This window comes from Bos taurus, chromosome 8 (genome assembly GCF_002263795.3).
Source record: "Bos taurus isolate L1 Dominette 01449 registration number 42190680 breed Hereford chromosome 8, ARS-UCD2.0, whole genome shotgun sequence".
NCBI classification, from domain to species: domain Eukaryota; kingdom Metazoa; phylum Chordata; class Mammalia; order Artiodactyla; family Bovidae; genus Bos; species Bos taurus.
In genome coordinates, this window is record NC_037335.1 from 81,570,299 (window position 1) to 81,593,347 (window position 23,049).

At 41.2% G+C, this 23,049-nt stretch overlaps 1 protein-coding gene across 8 annotated transcripts in view; it reads left to right on the top strand.

The window, feature by feature from the left end:
• AOPEP (aminopeptidase O (putative)) overlaps nt 1-23,049 on the top strand; it is a 422,219-nt gene that overhangs the window by 372,943 nt on the left and 26,227 nt on the right. For 6 of the 8 annotated variants that reach the window (XM_059889131.1, XM_059889130.1, XM_059889129.1 and 3 more), the window contains 1 exon segment: nt 22,791-22,907. The exons of the other annotated variants lie outside the window; for them this stretch is intronic. In XM_059889131.1, the coding sequence (XP_059745114.1) occupies nt 22,791-22,907 (117 nt within the window). 8 annotated transcript variants of the gene reach the window in all.

Here is a 23,049-nt window from a genome sequence, read left to right on the forward strand (position 1 = left end):
ACACAAATTTTAAATCTGAATATAAAACACATATACTCTTCCCCCAGAAAACAAATAAAATTATAGACAGCTTAATGATATAACCTCTGTTGGCCACAACTCTCTGTAACTACAGCAGATAAATCCAGGCAACTGACAATTTAGGAGATTCTGGTAGTTAAACCTAGGAAATGAAGACAAAGCAGCTGTAAATAACTCCGTTTGTTGTGAAATGCTCTTTTTTCAGTCCAAGCAAATCATGGGTATTCTACTTTTGAGGTCCCCTGAAAGAGAATTTCTTTTCCTGTACTTTTTAATTAGTCCTGTATTAAAATTTTTAGAAGTTATAGATCTTGTTATAGCCAGCAGAATGCTCAGTGCTTAAAGGGGTACTGGATGAATATTGACTTCATTGCTATCTCCCAGTCATTTTTTCCTGTAGAAGCTCTTTGGACTCAAATATTTAAGTATCCAATTCTGAATGGACAGGAGCTTGTCAGTGCCTCGCCTGCCACAAGAGGGGAGATGATAGGAGCAGTCCCATTGTCCAGGTGGTTTAATACTGCTATTGGATATTTGACCTTGAAGATAACCTTGGTTAGCTTATAGAAGAGGTGGATTTAATATGGTTGCCTATAAATTTAGCAGTCTGAGTGATCTTGTTAAATTAGGCACTGTTTAGATTCACATGGGGGAGAAGGCGATGGCACCCCACTCCAGCACTCTTGCCTGGAAAATCCCATGGACGGAGGAGCCTGATGGGCTGCAGTCCATGGGATCGTGAAGAGTCGGACATGACTGGACAACTTCCCTTTCACTTTTCACTTTCATGCATTGAAGAAGGAAATGGCAACCCACTCCAGTGTTCTTGCCTGGAGAATCCCAGGGACTGGGGAACCTGGTGGGCTGCCGTCTATGGGGTTGCACAGAGTTGGACACGACTGAAGTGACTTAGCAGCAGCAGCAGATTCACATGGAAAAGTGGCCAGCTCTAGGTCTGAAAACAAGGGTTATTGTGGATCTGCTGGATGGACAGAAGTCAGTCAAATGGAACACCTATGGGTATGTGTTCAGTGCCTTTAAACATTTAATAGTGTGATGGCAGGGAGGGTTAGGAGGGGAGAGGGGATCAGGCAGGCCACTTTATATGCTTCTGGAGTCGGCATTTTGAACGTTGTGGATCAATTAAGACAGGTCCAAATAAAACTAATACTGTGGGGATAAAAAAAATAAGCCCTTTGAGATAGGATTTTAAAAATTGGATTTGTTCTGTCTAGTAATAGCATTGTTCAGAGCTCTGGGGATGAGCCTGCACCAGAGTTCTAACCTCTGTACCTGCAGACAAGTGATTCAGTGCCTCTGGGCTTGAAACTCTCCTGAAATGGGGAAGCCAGACATCCTGCCATTTTTACCTTTATTCCTGTGCTCAAAGGAGGTGGTCACAAGTTGTTCTTTACTTTCATAGCACAAAAAGTAAGTGACTGTAATTACATTGGCAGGTTTAAGAATGATATTTTTATGAATAATAAGTCGGTAATATACTGTGCTACTAATAGAAACAAGTCCATGTATTTTTACATGGTTATCTTCAGTGCTAATTTTTCATGGCTTCACCAAAAATGAGACCACAGTTTTAAGCAAGTCCTCTCTTACCAGCGAAACACAGCATTTTACTTAAGAAATACTTCTCTCAAAAGCTTTAGGGCAAGCTGTACAAACAGAAACAACTTATGAGTTTGCTAATTTGTTTATCCCTGCCATGGGCATCATGGTTGTTTATATATATAAACATTTATATACTCACTCATTTCTTAAGTTACTGGTTTTAAGAAATCTTTTAAATAGCCACAGACGTTATTTATTGTCAAGAACAATGATTTGTGATGGCAGATTACATAAGATTGTTGACATTTTTTAAGTCAGATTTTATAAAAACAGTTTTCAGGATGTTAATTTTTTTATAGTTACTGTATGATTGATAATTTCCTTTTCCCACAGAACTAAAGCATGTTAAAGATGCTATTTTAATTTAATTCTGGGATTATAATAAGAATAGCATTAGGAGCATGTAAGAGGAACTAGAAGAGGGGAGTATGGGACTTCAGTAAGGGATCGAGGAGCACAGTGTCAGGCGACTTTGAACTGACAGCTTCACCAGTGGGCTCTGCTTCCCCAAGCCCCTTCGTACAGGCTTGCCATCTACATCGATAGGAGTGTATGAAATCAAACGGCCATTACTTTCCTGTCCTTTGTAAAAATTTAATGCCCAGCCTCTTTAGTCTGCATTTTATTTCCCCCCTTTAGAATATAGCTGCCAAAAATAGTTTTCCGAGAACTAGAGACCAAACAGGGCTGTATATCATGATGTGCAATTCTGCCACTAAAATTGACAATCACATACAAAGTCAAGTTTAGCTTCTAGCCTTGGACCATTGTAAGCCACATGATGAGCACCTTTTTCCCAAGGAGAAAGGTCAGAAGCGCAGGCCCAGCAGTGTTTCATCTGGGGTTGCTTCCCATTGCCTGAAGCACCACATTTTCCAGTCCTGCCCCAGATCCCCTCTCCATTCCTGAGATTAAAGGGGAGAGCAGAGGTGTATTCCTCCTACCCCTCTCCTTCACTGATCTCTGACCACATGCTCCAAGAGACGCCTGTTGGTGCTGCAGACTTTCTTGTCCTCTCCCACTTGCATTTTCGTGGAGGTGGGGCCGTCTGTGCACCACAGAACCACCCTCAGCTCAGCCTCCTCTTGAAGGGGTGCAGTAACTTAATTTTGAATGATCCCATCTTCTCTCATGCCATTTCATTTCCATAGACAGTAATGCCAGGTGAGAGTGAAAGATAAAAAACACATCCCGGTGAGGAATGATTGGGGGAAATGGCTTTTGTGATGTAAGACATAATAAAGAATTGTACTTCATTCTTCAGTGAAGAGTTTTCCTGGAAAGATACGGCCGTTTAATGGTTTTCCTTTGGAAAAGGTAACAGTGTGAACTTTGGAAAACATCCTAATAGGCCATTCCCTGACAAAGTCTCTACACAATGGAAAAAGAATACAGGTGTTGATCTTGAGAATGTGTGGGTTGTTCCAGCCTCTTTCCCTTTCCTTTTGCTACTTACACACTTGTCAAGCTCCTCAAACCAAAAGGTCCTCTGCCATTCAGGACCTTAACCAGGTTTAACCTATGTGAATGAAACATTTAGGGGCAAAGGAAGACTGTTAGCACCGGTAACATGCCCGCTGAACAGTGTAGGAAATGGCCTCATGAAAAGACTGATTCATTCTACAGAAACAGAAAATAAGGGAGAACTATTCATAAATAAGACTGACTTTTAAACCAGTTATGTAATAATGTAAAATCTGATATAGCCAGATTGTAATTGCAGTTCTGTGTATTCAGAGTCCATGTGTATAGTGTTTGTGTGTCTGTGTTTGGGGGAAGGGAGAATGACACTTTAAAAATTAGGGTAAACTGGCCTGTGAGCTCACCATATGTGTTGAATTGAACACAACTCTTCTGCATTTAATGAAGACTTTAGCCTTTAGGGGTAAATAAAACATCCCTAAACAGAGATGGCCTGAATATTTTTTACTGGCTGTAATAATTAAAGCCATGAAAAAGGTGGTGGGGTTATGTTACTTATTAACTTGAATCGCTCCTAGATTTGATCAGGACGTGGCTGCTTATGGCGCTTTGTTTCATGTTTGTCCTTTGTTTCATTGACGTGCTCTGCCCTGGCCTCCTTGGCACTATAAAAGCAGCCGGGCAGTTAGGAACCAGGCCCCAAAGGGCCTTTAGACCTCCTATCCAGCTTTCTTCTTTCTCATCCCACCCCAAGACCCCACAAACTTTACAGCCACTAGAAATGAGCCTGAAATCCCCCCCATAAAGATGTGTACTTGGGCAGAGGTGAAAGGAGGAACTTGGAAGAAATCTTCTCCCTTAGAAGATTAGAGTTCAGGTATAGCTGAGGGATTTTAAAGATTGCTTTTATTTTCCTCACATGTTGAGCCAAACATTAAAAAGCAGTGAGGTTGCTTATGAGAGGAACTTGGAACCCAGATGTATTAGTTTTCTATTTCTGCTGTAACAAATTACCACAAATCCAGTGACTTAAAACAACACAGATTTATTGTCATACAGTATCTGGAGGTCAGACATCCAAATCAGTTTCACTCAGTTAACATCAGGCTGTCATTAGGACTTTGTTTCTTTCTGGAGGCACTAGGAAAAAATTCATTTCCTTGACTTTTCAGCTTTCTGAGGTCCTTGCATTCCTCCACTTTCAAAACAAGCACGGTTAGGCGGAGTCCTTCTCATGCTGCCATCTCTCTGATTGTCTCTTTCCCCTCTCCCTTCCTCATGTACAAGGACCTTGTGATAGTATTGGGCCCTCCTGGACCATCCAGGATCATTCCCCATCTTGAGGTCAATTGATTAACAATGTTAACTTCCCTTTGCCATGTAACCTAATATAGGGATTGGGAGGTGGCTGCTATCCTGATTGGCTTCCCAGGTGGCTCAGTGGTAAAGACTCCGCCTGCTAACACGGAAGACATGAATTCGATTCCTGGGTCAGGAGGGATATCCGCTGGAGAAGGAAGTGGCAACCTGCTCCAGTATTCTTGCCTGGAGAAACGCATTGACAGAGGAGCCTGGCTGGCCATAGTCCATGGGATCACAAAAGAGTAGGACACAGCTGAGCGTGCGCACACACGCACGTGCACACACAGTGTCCTGCTTCCTATACCACAGATGGCTGATAATGTAAAGGGTGAGTGAATTGGGGAGCTCAGAAGGTTGGATAGGAGACAGATACAGGGTGTGGTGATAGCAGTAGTTTTTTAAAGCTTTTACAGTTTCATAGGAAAAATACACATACACAGAGACACACACGCAGACACACGCACACCACACACACACACACACACACACACACACACACACACACACACACGCTTCCCTGGTGGCTCAGACGATAAAGAATCTGCCTACCAATGCCGGAGACCTGGGTTTGATCCCAGGGTCAGGAAGATCTCCTAGGAAAGGGAATGGCTACTTCCTCCATATTCTTGCAGGAGAATTCTCATGGACAGAGGGGCCTGGCAGGCTACAGTTCAGGGGGTCGCAAAGAGTCGGACTGAATGACTAACCCTTTCATATACTTGTACACACACATATATGCCATAACACAATGGAAAAAAGTAAGTTGGGTTTTATTTTACTACAATATCCAATATCATTACTGAATATAAAAAGAAATTTTAAGTGTGACATCCAAATAATTTATAATTTTAGATTGGGGGAAATTGGCATTTCAGAGGTTAAAGCGTCTGCCTCAAATGCGGGAGACCCGGGTTCCATCCCTGGGTCGGGAAGATCCCCTGGAGAAGGAAATGGTAACCCACTCCAGTATTCTTGCCTAGAGAATCCCATGGACAGAGGAGCCTGGCGGGCTACAGTCCATGGGGTTGCAAAGAGTCAGACACCACTGAGCGACTTCACTTCACTTCTATTCAAAAGAATGATCCAAGTATTATAGTTTCATTAACTTAATCATGTTTTGTGAACGTTTTTGTGCTATAATTTGTTTTTATTAACATAGCTTCAAAGGAAAACCTCCAATAAAAATGATACTCTATTTTTAACACTATAAACATCCTGTTTGGTGTGCACATCTGTTAAAATTTTATGTAGTTTTAACCACTTTGTATATTAGGTAGCTAAGGCCTTGGTGGCTCAGAGGTAAAAAATCTGCCTGCAATGCAGGAGACCTTTTCCGTCATCTTTTCTAAAATGTTGGGAAGTGCGTTCTTTATCCCCCTCACTCCCACCCCAAGGCCATGGCAAAGTCAACTGAGATAATAGATGTGTGAAGTTCCCAGGGAGAAAAGCGCCACCTGCATTTGCATAAAGCAAGAGCTGCTCTGGTTAATCTGTCAACAGCTTCCTAGTAGAAAATGTCCCTGAAAATAGATATGCCATTTACCTATAAAGGCTTTCTTTTCCTGTGAAATTAATGGCTAAGATTTTTTTTAAGTTATTATCTTAAATTTTTTCTTCTAAGGTTGAACTGATTCTAACATTTTCTTCATTTAGTTGCTAAAAATTTGTGTTAATGGGCTCAAGGTTGAAACTTTGATCTTGCTACAAGACAGGTTACATTAATTCAGAATTGATTGTGGTGGTTCCTGGGGGTTGGGGAGATTGGAAGAAGACACCCCAGGCCTGCAAGGAGCTCAGAAATTTGAGCATCTGTACAGCAGCACTCTAATGATTGTGTTACATGGCCTAATAGAACTGCCTGCTGCTGCTGCTAAGTCACTTCAGTCGTGTCCGACTCTGTGTGACCCCATAGATGGCAGCCCACCAGGCTCTGCCATCCCTGGGATTCTCCAGGCAAGGACACTGGAGTGGGTTGCCATTTCTTCCAATGCATGAAAGTGAAAAGTGAAAGTGAAGTCGCTCAGTCGTGTCAGACTCTTCGCCCCCCATGGACTGAAGCCTACCAGGCTCTGCTGTCCATGGGATTTTCCAGGCAAGAGTATGGGATGAATCAGAGGACAAAACCCAAAAAGTTCAAATTGTTTCTGGGAGGCTTCTTGAAAAAGGTAGCCCTTGAAAAGTGATTCACATAGTGAGCAAGCACAAGAGAATTCCAGGCAGGGGGGATATTGGTTCATATTGGGATCAGAACTGGAAATGAGCATGTTGAACAACACACATTTGGTCACACAATGTCATTGGTTTAGTCAGAGGACAGAGAGAGGGTAAATCGGGGCTCAGAGTTATGCAAATTAGTGAAACTCTTCCAGCCTGGCAGCGGTGGGCAAAGTGGGTGTAATAACCCAAGTCCTTACAGCAGTGCAGGCCTGATGCAGGGGGTGGGGGAGACCCTGGGAATCTCCGGGGAGGAGAGAGGAGCTTCTTGGGCAACTGGTTTACATTGGCTGGTTAATTTGGTAGGGTCCCTGGCTGCATTCTTCACCCTCTGCTACTTGTCTGCACAGTTGGTCTTTTAAGGAGCTTTGGGGAGGACGGTGGGCCATTGTAGATTCACTCCGGGGAGCCAGCGGAGAGGGTCTTTATAAAGACGGAGAGGGCTCCAGGGGTGTTGTTTCCTGATTTCCTGACCTTTTGCCGACACCCTTGAGAGCGTGGTGCGCCCAAGGTCACTAGGTGAGAGTAGCCCTGCGGGCTTAGACCCGGGTTGTAGGTGACTTCGCGGAAAGGTGCTCCCAGTGCCCGCTGTTCAGGCGTTCGGAGGAAAGAACGGGTTATTCAGGGATAGTTTCATTGCCTGCACCAGGCAGGGCCGGCATACGGACCGCGCAGTGCAGTGCGGAGAGCGGGCCGCAGCCCTGGAGAGAGGGGGCGGGGTAGGGCCAGGATGCCCCTCCGTGGTTGCCCCCGACAACCCCACCCTTTCCCCGCGCCCTCCCCCCGCCCCACTACTGTCTCACCCTGGCAGTGCCTTCCGCGCGGTGGGCTGATGCTCAGGCCACGAGGCCGCCCTGGACAGTGTCACGGGTGGCGGACTTCAGCCGGGTCCTCGCAGCCAGTGTCGGGTGAGTGTCCAGAGTAGGGAGGAAGAACCCCTTGCGTGGTTAAACCGTTCCTGGAGCCGGGCTTTGGGACTGGAGTCACATGAGATTCCCTAAACCGCCCGCCCCCCTCCGCCCCCAAACATAAACCATTTCTTCCCTGCGGAGACTGCCCCTTCCCGGTGGACGCTGGTGGCTCTGTCCTCTGGCGAAGAACTCAGGGCTTCTGTGCGTAGTGAGGGATCCCGCGCACTCACCGGCACCTCGGCTCTGGAACCAAGAGAGTTCCACGGTTGCTGCACCACAGCCGCGGCTCCACTGAGACCAGGATACTTGGATTTTAGTTTCCTTCATTAATAATCCATTGTCCTCATGCTTCTAATTTGGATCATTCCTTGCTTTGAGAGAGGAACATGCTCCGAGGACAGATGTCAGTCTTCGTAATTAAACTTAGATTAAGTTAGTTGAGAGCAGCAGGGAGCAAGAAGTGCAAGGATTTAGGGCAAGTCCAGCCGGTCAGCCGGCCCTGCCAAGTTGGTAGTGGCATTTGGGGACTTGCCTTGGAAAGGAGTCACCCACCTCCGTGTTGAAGGGCATTGGGAGGCGGGTGGTGAGGCACAGGTGGCTCCAGCAGTGTTGGCCGGCAGACGACTGTGCTCTGCTTTGGAAAGGGGGGAAAGCATTTCCCAGATAGGGTTTCTTTCAAAAAATAATAATTTCATGGGATAGGGCTATTGATTTGGCTTGCAAAGGGGGAAATGATATTTATAAAAAGAGCTTGAACAAATAGAATTGGAATCAGAGTACTGAAATCTGATGTTGGTGAGAACTCTTGTCTTAGGTGGAGATACTCTGAGGACAGTATGTGGTATGTGATTTTTATCTTATCTCTTGCTCTCTACCTTTTGAACTTAAAGCAGAATTGCAGACCAACAGCTTAATCAGCTAGGGCTTTTTCCTTTCAAAGGTAAATTCTGAAATAAATTTGCGTCATGGTGCTTGCCTGTTAGATGTTTACTTTTGCAAGAAAATTTTGGTATATTTTGTAACTTTTTTTTATTCTTGTCTTACTGAAGAATATTTGTTAATTATCTGAAGGTGGCTATCATGCATTTTCCAAACTGAAAAAAATTCATTTAAAAAATTGACTAATTTTAATGTTGTGATACATTTTGAAAATATGCCTCAAACTTACTAATGTTCCTAACATTTAATGTTCCTAACTTACTAATGTTCCTAATGTCCTGTGTTGCACACAAGATAGACTTGGCTAAGAAAACTTTTAAAGCATTTAAAGATTTAGATCTTGACCTGGTGGGGAATTTTGGGAAAGATAAATTTGGGGGACTATCAGCTCTTTCCTGAAGGAGCCTGCTTCTGTGTCCTCAGTTGCTCCTTGTGTTTATTTCATCTGCACAAGTGTTTGGTAATCCTTTTAAAGTTTTTATTTCCCAGGCACCTGGTTTTCTTGGTTTAAGTATTTAGGAATGTCCTGTTACTTTCAGGGCTTTAAAGTTTTAGGTGAGATAGACACATTAGCATTTGAAAGTGTCTGCATTTGGTTTTGTTTCTTATTTGAAAGTGTTTGCATTTGGTTTTGTTTTTTATTTTCTACTTGTTTTAACTTGAAATTAGTTGCTTTTGTTATTAAAAGAGATTAACTTTCAAGGTAGTTACTGCAGTGAAACTTTATAGAATTGTGTTCAGATACCTGCCATTAATATTTAGAGAGGCAAATTTAGCTGCTAAACAAACAGCATTTTGTAACAAAATAAAGAACTAAATTAATTTTCCATAGTGTGGCAGTTAAGATTTCTTCATTTAAAAATGGAGAAATTTTATTTTATTTTTTTTTAATGGAGAAATTTTAGAACATATCTAGTAAATGCATGGAGTGGGACTAAAAACCATAGTTACCTGAAATTTTGAAAAAATGAAAATGTTTTTGAAATATATTTAAAGGGGAAGACATGGGTCATACAACCTATTTTATGCAATGTTTTTGAGGCGGTTGTTTTTATTATTTTTCTATAATCTTTCACATTAACTTAATTTCTAGATTATTCAGTAATTCTAAAATGGATGCAGATTGCTTTAAAGATCAAACCAGAACTGGAAAAGGAAGTAGAGAAAGGTTTTTCTGGAGTGTTTGTTTTTTTTTTTTCTAAGCACATGTTTTATGGTTATAATTTTCCTTATCCTGAAATATCCCCTGTACATCTCAAACTGGACTGAAGAGATTAATACTCAGAACTGTGAATGGACTATCAATTTCTGGGGAAGATAGGCCTAATCAGTTCCACCAGGACTAATTAAGCATTATGCAGATTGTTTACTAGAAAGATGCCCTGGGTAGTTTTCCCTTTAATTCACATAATCTGTAAACTGGAAAGAAAACAGCCCTCCCATATCTTTGTACATCTTTCACCTGTCTACCAGGTGATCCAGGAACATTTGTGAATGTTCTTCTGCAGGAGAGACTAAACTCACAAGTTCAATATTCATTTTTTGGAAATGGTGTTTTTTCTTTTTTATTGTCTTTGTTGTAACGGGAGGGCATGGTCTGGTGTTTTTCAAAAGACACGCTAATATCCTTGTGAAGTGGCTTGTACACTAGAGGCTAAGCTTTTTTTTTTTTTTAAAGTACAGTGAGCAATGAGAGAAAGTCTTCACATTCTATAAATTAGAAGAAAAATTGCCACAGCTATGATTGTCTTTGTTCTCAAAGCCATTTGAATTGCAGGCTGTGTTGGGACTGGTTCGTACATTGTTTAACTGCTGAGACTAAAACTTCTAATTAGAGTAATTACTGGGTGGGAGCTGACTGGCGGGGCGGGGTGGGGGCCAGGGGTGTGGCTGGGAAGGGGCGCCGCACGGTGGGAACCCGGCTCGGCTGGCCCGCGGGGCGGGGCGGGCGCGGCGGCGGCCTCTCCGGGGATTGGCCCGCGAGGAGGAGGCGGCGCGCGGCGGCCGCTGCCGATATCAGCCAACGCCCGAGACGGATCCGGGCGGACTCCGGGCTCCGGCCTGCGCCCCGACGGGAGCCTCAGTAAGTAAGAAGTTTTCCTTCTTCCAGGTCGGGCCCGGGGCCGTCAGCTGGTGTTCGTTAGGAGAATTAAGGTGGTTTCTTCCCCGTCTACCAAATCCCTTCTCATTTTCCTCCTCTTAACCTCAGTCTTTCCACCAGATGAGTTTCAGCAAGAAAGCAAGCCAAGTTTAACTTGTTCACTCGTGATCGTTCTGCTTCATAAATCTGTCCTTATTTGCTCACAGCTAACAGCCCATTCTGTGGAGGTTGCGTTCCCACTGCCACGATGGTGTCATGTGATGTGAATGGGAGTTCTAGTTGCCTTCAAAATACTATACGGTGCTTCTGACGGGCTCTTGCCTTTGTTTTCACACCGTTGTGCTTGTAAACATTTTGAACTTTGAGTGCATTCAAGGACATGGGCGTTGGTATTGTAATTTTTTGTGTGTATTTTATTTACGAAAGCTTCAAGGAAGACGGATCTGTTAAATACATTCAGAAGTGCTGCTTACTTAAAGGAAAAGTGTAACAAATTACTGCTCAGACTGGAACCTTCTTTAGAAGTGTAGTACAGGTTAACTTTAGTCTCTAGAGCACTGTCCTCTTTGCTGTTTGTTAAAGGATGTGTGCCAACATAGTAAAGGGTTCGGGTCTTTACTCTCAATTCCTAGAAAACATTCTTAGTTGGAAACGTAGCCCAAGTTTTAAACTTTGATTCTTTAGAAAACTTTGTTAGGATTGCCCTAGAGGGAGCAGCTTTCATGTTTTGTCTCAAAGGTAACTACTACTTGTAAAGTTCTGAGATGAGGTCCTACAATGTGGAATCAGCAGGAAGACGGTTTTCAATCTGGGAAGTTTCATTTAGTAAATTTAAAAATCTGTGCTCACCTATTGTTTTGGTGGAGGTCTGTGATCACTGATTTTTCAAGTTGACTTGTTATAAGTAAGTCTGTAAGTCTCTGGAATACAATGGGTAGATTACAATTGGTATGTCGTAACTTCCATAAAAGCACAGTTGCAGAAATTCTGTTAAAATGTAGAGAGTAAAATATTTTTTGAAGTTTCTCCTTTTAGTTTTAACTATATAAGAAAAAACCTCTTAAAAACTACACAAAGAAAATAGTTTTCATTTCCTCTGGTTTTTTTTTTAACATAAATTCTGAAATTTATAAAGCAGATGAGCTTGGATACTCAGAAGAGGGAAGGTTTGTCTTTTTTGTAGACTTGACTGTTTTTCATTAAAATTGAATAAACAACTCAAAAACTTAGAAATGTCTTAACATTTCTAGTAATTTCCAAAAGTTCTGTGCTATTAAAGTGTATTATGCCTATTAAAAATACTACTAAATTTTCCTTATATGAGCACATTATACATACATAAAGGCAGATATAAAAAGCATGCCAAAACTTGAGTACAATTTGTATGAAGTTGCTTCAGGAGTCTCTGAAGAATAACATGCAATACTTGAGATTTTAGTAGTTTACTTAGTACTAGTAAACGTACATTATGTTTACTCATCTTCATGCCAACCAGGAAATATGAAAAGGTGTTGGTAGGTCTCAGACCTGCTAGGATTTTAGGTTCGTGGTTAGTAAGTGGTTAATAAGTATGTGTCTGTTTTGCCTCTTTGAAGACTTAGTTCTGTTGATTGCCTTTGACGTATTTGAGTTCACGTGAGAGCATTTTTCTGTGGCAGCAAACAAGGCCGAATTTCAGATTTCCTGCTCCTGTAACCAGCTTCAGGCTGGTCCGGACCATGAGTCCAAGTTGGAGCTCACAGTAGACGTAAGATTGTCTAAATAATCTTACATAAATATTATATATATAAATATATATGTGTATGTATATAATGTCTAAATTCTGATGACAGTAAGAACATTTTTATAATACTGTTTCAGTCTGCTTGTTGGGAATAGTTCTTATCGTGATGAGAAGTACATTAGTTTATGAATTACTCAGTCCTTTGCGCATAGTGTGCAACTTTGGGTAAACAAAGCTGGCATCATTCACGTGCGTTCAGTTTATGGTTCTGGTTCCCATTCACCTGTTTGTTTCACTGTCTCACATGATGTGCACATAAGACAGCCATTTCTCTCTCACACAAAATGCTGACCTATTAAGAGCTTTTACTCCCTTCACATGCATTGAAGTTGAGGTGGAAGGGAGAGAAGGAAGCGTTAAAAATGAAGGAAGCATTTCTTTAAAGTGTGTGAAACTTGTTCTCTGCCTTTCTTTTTCCTGAAGCTCTTTAAGTCCATTGTTTTTTTCAATAATATGAATTTCTGTGTCTAAGTGACCCTTAAGAAGTTAATTCTTTGCTCTTTTCCTCAATAAAACTTTTCAAAGTTAATCCAGGATATAAAATGTCTGGACTAGAATCCGAAAGTGTATGGAGTTGGAGTGAAATCTGACTCCTGGGCTTTATATACATTAAATCATTCTCAGAAAACTGAGACATTGGATAGTAAATTGTACAGTACTCTCACCACATTTTTATTAAGTAAAAACAACTTGATTCCTTTATTTTGAGAGCAGTAATTTTTGTATTTGGACTCTTCGCCCTCTTCACCTCACGCCCCCATTTCTCTTTAGTTGCGGTTGGTTGTACATATCGTTTAGAATATGTTTCTTTGTCGACTTTATGACAGAAACCACAACAAATTGTCAACGTGTGACTAATATTTATGTTTAGTTTGAGTTTGGTAGAAAGCGTAAGAAGAATATTAGACATTAAAATCTTAACAAAAGTGATAACTTAGGTTGTTTTGACTATGCACCTATGAAGAAGAAAGGACAGGAACTAGGAGTAATAGAATGTTAGTATTGTCCACCAGAATAAATAACCCAAGAGTGCAGTTTGTTTGTGAATTATGTTCTCTGCTTAAAAATTTGAGTGGACGTGTGTGTCTGGCCTTCAGTCGCCCGTCTCACGCCGAGCTCCAGAGCATGAGTTGGTCTCTCCCTCCGCTTTCTCTGGCTGTTCCTCACCTTGCAACTCTTGTTAGTGTTTTTGTGGCTTACTTTTTTATAGATGTTAACTTTGATAATTTTTTAAAACATAATCTGTAATAATAAGTTTTAACGAGACTGGAAAGCCAAAGGACAGGTCCCTGAGAGATACTCCTGTTGAATCCCTGCGCTTCGTGCGAGATGGGTGGTTACGTGCAGTGCAGTCTGGCTTATTCATTAGTTTAAAAACGCTGCAGAACCATCATTTTGTTGATTGCTTCCAACTACAGTTGAGGAGGCATTTCGGTTATTTTACCATTAACTTTTAAAGTAAAAACCTGTTATTAATACAAGTTTCCAAAACTTTTTTAAAATTTTGATATATTTAAGTTGTGTATTTTGGGAACTTGTTTTGGTTTAGAAGTGAGCATCACTTGTGGCTTGAATTTTCATCTGTAGCTATGTAAATTTTCTTTCAGTAGAGTTTTAACCTAAATCACTGAACTGTTGCTTGACAGCTGTTCTTGGAGTCATTTTTTTGTATTACTCCATCTTTCCATGTTGGACATTAAGCCCTTTATTTAAATTTGATAAGAGTATCTGGCATGAAGTAGGTGACGCATGAAATGAGCAAGATGGGATTCCACCCCTTAAGGAGTTGCCTTAAAAAGGTACATTCTTTTTATAGAGGTTAAAATATGGTTTTGTTTGAACTCAGCTTTACTTGTATAAACTAAAAAGAGAAGGATCCTATTTTTATCCATAAAATTTTGAAGAACTTAATTTCAGTAAATCCTGGTTTTTATTTCCTCCCACTTGCTAATCACCTGTAATTAATGGAGGAAACCACTGTTTTCAGACTGAATATCCCTAATCCTTAGGAATATTGTTTAGTCTCTTAAGTCATGTCCGACTCTTTGCAACTTCACGGACTGTAGCCCGCCAGGCTCCTCTGTCATGCCATTTCCCAGGCAAGAATACCGGAGTGGGTTGCCGTTTACTTCTTCAGGGGATCTTCCTGACTTGGGGATCGAACCTAGGTCTCCTGCATTGGCAGAAGGATTTTTTTTTTTTAACCACTGAGCCACCTCGGAAAGCCTCTATTTGTACATATGAACACCTTAATTTTGTGCACATTAATAGACTACTTTTTACCAGGAACATAGGGCTATACAAAATAAACTCAACTGAATGTTAAAAGAATCTAACATTGATGCAGTTATTTTCTAGAAGTACTAAATTTGTAACAGATTATCTGATTTTGACATATTGGGAGTAATAGCAGAAGTTAAAGAAAGGAAGAAATTCTGGGTTTGAGTGAAATTACACTTACTGATTTTCCCTTGGAAAAAACTCTGGAAATCTTTGATGGTTCATTTGTATTATAAATGACAACATAAAAATCTGAGCACGTGACTGATGCAGTGCTTTATGTATATTTTCAAAGCATTTGGAAAATTTTAAATTCTTTCTATATTTCTTTGTTTTTTCCCTTTTTATTCTTTATACCTTATAAACTGTTGAGGACTGACTTTCAATAGATTGCAGCAAGGGAAGTGCTCTATAATTCTTTGAATATTTGAGCATTGCTTGCACACAACTTACGTCTTAGATTTAATGGTGTTATTCATCTCTGCTTAGAGAAGTACTGACATCAAAACTTTTGAGATCTATGTTGCTTTCAGATATTGTTGTTATGACTAAGAACAAAGAGACTGTGATAGATTTCTTGGTGCACAGTCCTGCTAGGGGATCTACTTTTAACTAACTCCTTTACAGAAGACCCTGGTTTCCAAGTTTCTAGCTCAGTACTTTGCTAGAGCATATGCTTTAATCATTTATGCATTTCAATGCTGAGATTACAGTATTAAATTTCTTTATAAAGTGGATCTTCTCTCCTTTAAGTAAATTACTGGGAAATTTTTAACATGGTTTAAGAAAAATAGTTCAGCTTGATCTAGAGGCAGAAAAAAAAAGACCAGGCAGCTCATGTAGGTTACTAGGGAAGAAGTTGACGTAAAGAGTTTATTTCTTTTTGTGTATCTTTAGAAGGTTATTCACAGAAATCAGCCATAATCTACCTTCTCTTCCTAACTTATCACCCACTTAATAACATTTCTTTTCGTTTTAGCATTCTACAGAAACAGTTACATCTCATTCTTTTTAGTAGCTGCTTAATACTCTGTTGTGTGATGGTTATAAACCATGGCCACGATTTTGACACACAGATTTTGACTGTCAATTTTCACAATAAAGGTCTTTTCATATGGTGGGCTTTTGAAAGTCATAAATTAGTTGGTATGCAAACAATTTTGAATTAGAAAATATCACTTTATAACTTAGGAATTCAGATTCATAAAATCTGTGCTCTTATTTTAGATAAATGTATACTCTTTTGGAAGATAAATTATTAAATACAGTATTAGGTAAGAGCACTAATTCTAAAGAAAGGAAGCAGATTTCTGTTGAGAAAAACAAACCAAAAACCTGTGAATACAAGAAGTCAGAAGTATTTGAGTGTTTCAAGTGTTCCAAATTCTTTAGAAAGCCTTAAACAAGCCCTACATGGAGCAGGAGTGCTGTCCTGACAGGATGAATGGACTGAGTCATTTAGGAATTTATAGTTTCTTCCTCATGAGCAATAGTTTTCTTAAGAAGCATAAAATTCAGATCAGGAATGGTATCCCTTTGGCCCCTTTGGTTATTGGTCTGGCAAGTTCCTGAATAGGGAAAGCAGACGCAAAGATACCAAGCATCTCTTATAAAATATTTTGAAATTTTCAGTTAGAGTGTTTACAAAGACTTATTTTCCAAACTGCTATGACATAAACCATTAGTGTACAGGATGATAAGAGCTGACAAGAGGGTTGCATTTTATGTAGTTTAAATAATATGCTTTGATTCAAATTGCATACAGTTTGACTAATAATATTTTTACAAAAGTTAGGAAAGTGTTAGCGCGTGAAAATTTGACCTTTGTAATGTGACATGAGTGAGATTTGAGAATGATTTATGCCAGTGAATTATTTCGGATACTCTTTGCTAATAATGGTGTGTATTTTGATCACTGTGGTGTCACTTTTGGAAGCACCACAACAAAACCGTGGCTCAAAAGCTTGGTAATCTTTTTCAGCTGCAGCTGTTAGACTTGTTTTTCCCAACAGTATATACTTTTTGTGTGTGTGAAATGGGTTATATAAATATGCTTGAGTTTCCCTAAAATTTGTCTGTAGACATACTGTCTATAAAGATGTTTGATAATCAGAAATACTGATTATGCTGGATAAATATGTCTCTTCATTGATTCCTTTATTTTGAAGAAAATCATTTTCATTTTTAATTATTTTATTTGGTGACTTTCATTGGTTGGCAAATCAAATTTCCGTCCCCAAAATAATATGAACCAGAGACTTCTATTCTTAAATTTGGCAGTTCTTTAAAATGTATTCTTTTCCCTCAACATGGAGAGGATGGTTTTTCTTTTGGAAGTTTTGTTTTCAGGAGCAGTTTAGATCAATTGGGTTTTTCTGCTATACAAGTTGTAATTTTAGACTAAAAACATTTTATCGTGATAACATTGACAACAGATCTTGGCCAGACACTTGCCTATGTATATTTTATTAAATAGTTCATTTTTCTCGCTTAAAAATGTTTATCATTAAGAAAATGACAGATGAAAGATCAGTGATGTGAGGGCCACGGCCCTGGCCAGTGTTTGGAGCAGACAGAGTCAGCTTCAACAGAGTTCTGATACCCTGGATTTTGTGTTTCTTTTTGGGTCGTGAGGAAGAACTCCTGTTTTGAGGAACTTCGTAGATTTTTATCTTCATTGTACACCATTTTCAAAAATCATTGTATGACAATTTATACAGTTTAGAGAATTTTACATATTTTATTTTAGTTTGAAACGGCATCTGAAAGATAACTTGACTTACTTAAGTTCGGTCTTGTGTCCTTTAGTCAGAGCTCCTTGTTGCCCTTAGTGGGAAGAGTATGTGAATGAGAGCAATTTGCTGTCACACCTGTGTGGACCTGGGGGGCACCTGAGAGTGTGTAGTATGGCGGGTGTGTTTTCTGAGAAGAGTAAAAAGTTTGTCAGACTTTGGGGGACATCTTACTTAAAAGACCTTTACATCTGTGGGATTACCTTTTTAATCCAAGGGGCAAAGGACAACTGCTGTCTCTTTTGTGCCTCTGTGCCAGAAAACGTGTGACTTTCAAAGGTCAGCCGCCCTGATTCTGGTTTGGACCCTGCTTGTGTTGAATTTCAGCCAGCGTACCGGAGAATTTGAGATTTTCCTCCCTCCCCCATTTCTTCTGTTTTTGTTCAGTGTAAACAGTTCCTGCCGTAGTAACATAGACAAATATAGCAGAGAATGCTTTTCTGGAAGAAGAATGCTCCCTTAGCATTTTTTAACCATTTTTGGGAAGAATTGATCTTTCTGTGTATTTCAGACAAACTGAAAGAGAGGGAGGCCGTTGCTGTAAAGTGAAGTGACATCATATGTATTGCCCCCATTGATCCGCTTTTAGTCTCCAGCCAGGATAAAAGGAAATGGCATCAGGGAGGAAGCATGCTTCATTTAGGCACAGATCCCAGAGTGATAATGGGGTAATAATAGAACTCACGCCACTGTCATTCGGAGGCCGCATTAGTCCCAGGCTCACTCCCCGTCTGGAAGCCTCTCTGAGACTTCCTTCGTGTGCGGCTGCAGCTCGCCAGCTGGGCTGCGAGGGGAGGTGCCCGCCTTCGCATTTGGAGGGGTGCAGCCGTTGACATGGACATTTCCATGCCCCGGCTTCCTTGTGTTGGTCCCGCCTGTGCAAGGTCAGTAGTGAGATGCATTTGGGAACATGATCTGATCGAGGCTAGCTGGCCCTTTCAGAGTCCTGCGTATGGAAGAAGTGGTGGAGGGGCCTCGGTTGTGTGGGTGGTCTTCAGGGAGCAAGGAGTGAGTGATGCTCCCGTGACAGCAGTAAGAGGCTGGGAGGCTTCGGAAGGAGTCAGGGTTTGTTTTCTTTGTGCTCCTTGTAGACTTGGAAGGTGGATTTGGAAAATCCATATTTTCTTTCCAAGAGCCTGCGTAGAAACCCTTTAGAACTGTTCAGACTTGTGTGGCTTGCCCCAACCCTTAGGTTGACTGGGAAAAAATTACAAGGTAGACTTTTCTTCTCTCTTTGTGCATTTCTGGGTAATTAGCAGTCATGGAATCCTCCATGTTTAGAGCATGAATACAGACTTCTAAAATTCTTAACAAATCTCATTGTATTGACTTGACCTTCTTTGGTGTTTTATTTTCTGTGTTCGAGTTAAGTTTGCCAATGTTGTAAAGTTCTCTATTTCAAGTACCCGCATGACTTTGGCACCCCATGCCTATTTTGTCTGAGTTTCTGAGGCAGATGCATTTTAAAAATACCAAGCTGGTTTCCATATGGAAAAAATAATAACCCCGTCATGAGTTCCTTGTTTGTGCAAAGGAAAGAACTTTCTATTCCTATCACTGTTGAACTGTGGGTGTGAGTGCTACTAGACCCTCAGAAATAAAGACAGGTTCTTTCTATCATGTCGGAAGGGGCTGCTTTCTCAGGAGATAATGCGCTGAAGCAAGCGCTTTATTTTTCTTAATCACTCCATGGTGTGACTAAAGCCATGTCTGTCTCCACCCGGCTCCGTACTGCTGTATTAAACACAGTTGGCCTAGAAGTCATGTGAAATTTAATTTGATTTCTACGTGGGTGGGAATGGAGTGACCTGCACAGCATTTCCCAGTGCTGCTGTGCCAGCTGCCAGGGCGGGTGGCACCCAGCACTGCGTCTGAGCTCGATTGCTCATGTATAATATCTCTCAGTTGCTTTGCAGACATTTTAGTTTATTACTTAGTACTTCTTTTTCATTGTAGGGTGGTTTTATAGGGAGTAAATGTTTATTTTACAAAGAGAAATGTGCTGTATTAAAGTGAGCGACTTACCACATTTTTGCTTTAATATCCTCTTTTCAATCTTTAATCTTACGTGAACATTATGTAATGTTTACTCACTCATTTGTGACTGAAGGATACTGAATTAGTTTTGTTTTCTGTGTACTGAAGTAGCATTTGATCACTGATTTGAAATACACCCCCCCCTCCCCAATTAGAAGAGTTACAGTTGAAAGCCAGATGGCTATAAGTTGTTTACTGGAAGTCACTTGTACAAGTCCATCTGAAGAATGCTGCACATTGTGGAGGAATGTTCTCGTTCTCTGTGTTGGTCCTTGGTGCCTCTGCCTGCCTCTGAACAAGCCGGTTCTTGCATCAGTCACGGGATGCCTTAGTGAAGGAGGAGGGAGAGCTGGTGGGGTGTGTGCATGCCTGCTCTTTACCTTTCTCCAATTAAATTAAACTTAACAAATAACCACCAAGGCTTGACTCCCCTCCCTTCTATCTTGGCTGCCCATCTTAAGTCAGGGGGCTTAGTCTTAAGTATTTTTCCATTGTGTAAAATTAGGAGAGGACAGAAACTTGCAGTGATCCTCTTGATTGTTTCTCTGTGCAGGTATGTATGAACTTTTTGTTTAGGAGGAAACTGCAAGAGAGGTAAAAGTGTGAATCCAGGTATTTTGATAGGATCACATATTAGTAACTCTGAACTGGAGTTGATTAGTTAAATCCAGTTAGGGTAAGTTGAAGACCAAACTGGTCATCTTACCCAGGGTTTCTTTCCTCCCTGGGTCTCTCTAGTCTAAACCAAATCCTCAACTGACAATAGGCCTCTTTGTAAGCTCAGGCATATAATAGGGAGATGCTTTTCTTTCTACTCCTTCCTTCTCTGTAATTCCACAAATTGGCTGGGCTTGTTCCTGCTGTGTTTAGTTAGTGATTGAGGCCCCCACCCCCAGGTGATGGGTGTTCTGTGCTGTATCAGGCTGGGCTTTTCCCTAGAAGCTGTCTTCTTGTGTAGCTGTGGCTACCCTAAATTGGCTGCCTGTGGAAGCATTGCTGATCAATTTTGAGAGTGCTCCTGGGGCTGCAGGACTGGCCAGCCGTTCTGACCCGATCTGGGGACGCCCCCAACCCTGCCCCTGTACAGGCAGGTGGGCTGCTGCTGGACGCGCACCAGCCAGGCCACTGCAGTTGAGGCAGAGGTTGGGGGTGGAGGCACGTGGAGCACGTTTTGGAAAGGGATGTAGCCATGGGGTGGGGACAGACCATTTTGAGGAGAAAGAATAGACTCTGTGAGAAGGGTTCAAGTGCAGGAGGGCAGTCAGGGAGTGGCCTTAGGGGGAAATGAGGGTTACAATCAGGGCTGGGGCTGAAGGTTTAGCCTCCACCAGAGGAAAGCCCCTCTTGGAATGCAGGGAAGGAAGATCCAGAGAGCGAGACTGCAGGGAGATGGATGGGAAAGAACGTGAGGGAACCGGGGGCGCGCACGGAGTCTCAGCTCTGCTTCCTGGTCAGGAATGCCAGAGGCTGGGTGAGATGCCTCCCTCTGCCCAGGGCCACGAGGGCCCGCTGGCCAAGCGCTCGCGGTGTGAATGGTATACAGGGGTATGGTATGGATGCTCCGCAGCAGCTGTGGTTCTGGACTGGGTCTGTTTTGTAAAACAGCAGATTTCATAGCAAGATAGTAAAAGTAGCCTCCTGTGTCTGAAACTGGAGAAAATGGAAAACTGTCATTATGTTGTAAATTGAAACCTTTAAAGCATCTTACAAACACAATAGTTTTAATGGAAGGAAATTAAGTGTTCTCCCGCGTAATCTCACAGGGTCGGTGCTGAGTTGTAACCGTTTTTGCTGAAGCACCTTTCTTCTGTCAGCTTGAGAGAGGATCCACCCTTGACTCTTCAGCGGATGGAGTGATGTTATGAAATGAAAATACCCAAGAATCAAGTGTTGTGCCTTTGTGTCTGTCCGTCTGTCTAGCGGGAAGTGAGGGTTTTATTAGACCTTAGAAAAGCGAGGCGAGAAAATAATAGGAAAGGCTTTCTTCGTGGCATTAACGTGGTAAATGTCATGTATGCGGTCTCGCCTGGGTTTTCCTTCCAGCACGTTTTGGAAAAGTATGTGTGTGAATGGAGGCAGGAGGCGGAGGCGGACTGCACGCCTGGGGGCTGAAAGGTAAAGAGAGGATGGGGGAGAAACCGATAATTTTAAACATTGCTTTTAGAGAACAAAGTAGAGATTAAAATCCAGGTGTTCTTGTGAATATTCTATTGCTATAGTATTGACTTTCAGAACTGGGTTAGTTGGGTTAGTTGACAAGGACTGTCTGGGCATAGGCAGGAATGGAGAAAAGCTAAATGTCGAGAACAGTGGAATTCATAGTAATTCTTTTAAAACCTTCATTTTAGAATAAATATTTTTTGGTTCCTACAAGATGCATCTTAAATTGATTTTTTTTTTTTTTTGTCAATAGTTTGAATTCTGTGCTAGAGGCTGGTCTAGGAACTAAGTTCTTGGATTTCACAAGTATTGTTTCTTCACAGATTAGTTTGTGTTATTTTTGAAGTATTAATATATAAAAACATCTTCCTCTTTTTGCCTTTAAATGGTAATGCCATTTTTCCTTACCCTGTATGAAAACTCAGGAATGTGAGTGACCTTGTGTAGTTGGGGTGGGGTGGCTGTATATATGTATATAATCATACATAACAACCTTTTTTCTGATGGAATAGTAAACTTACAGTTTTTATAATGGATTATGAGACATGGCTCTAGTTTTATTGCATGTTCTTTATTTCTTGGTGTACATTTGCAAGATTTATATTTTAAAGAAGGAAATATGAAAGTTGCTTCTTATTTCTGTTAAACTTTAATGTGTTTACCTAAAATCAGATGGTTTCTTAAGAGTATTTGTCTAGGCTAAATGACATTTTTTGGCATATGCATCCTGTAAAGAAAAAGATCTAATAAAACCATGGTAATGTTTTAAAATAAGCATAGTTTTTATCATTCACGGTGTATATGTACCTTGTCATCACATTGTACATCTTAAAAAAAAATGCATGGTGTACAACCTAAAAAAAAAAAAAAAAGATAAACCCAGTTTTGATCTGCCCTTAAATATAGAACTGACATGAAAAACCCATGGAAAGTAGGATTCATTAGGCGCCAGAAAGCAGTGTCTTTGGAGAAGCAGTGTAAACCTTGAGGTTTTACCAGAGTCAGGCCTCTAGTCTTCCCATGTTTCAGACAGCCACTGCAAGTGCCCAGGTTACCCTGGTTTGGCTGGCTTTGGTCTGAACATTTGGGTTTAATTTCTTGTAAGCTGAATGGCATCTTGACAGGCTGTGTGGTTTTGTCCTCAGCTTCTTCCAGACCAACTGGTCTTGCTTCTGGAGCATCTGTTGGAGCAGAAGACTGTGACTCCACGAACTCTGCAGAGCCTTGAGAGGATATACCGCCTCTCGGAGCAGGATGCCGAGGTAATGAGAACACCCTCAGAGTTTAAACCATGGGCCCTCACTGCTGGTGAAGAGTGATGGTCCCATTGTGTCCCAAACTATGGAAACTGCTTCCCTGGTGGTGTGCTCCAGTAGGGGCCTCTGATCCTGGGCATTACCACGG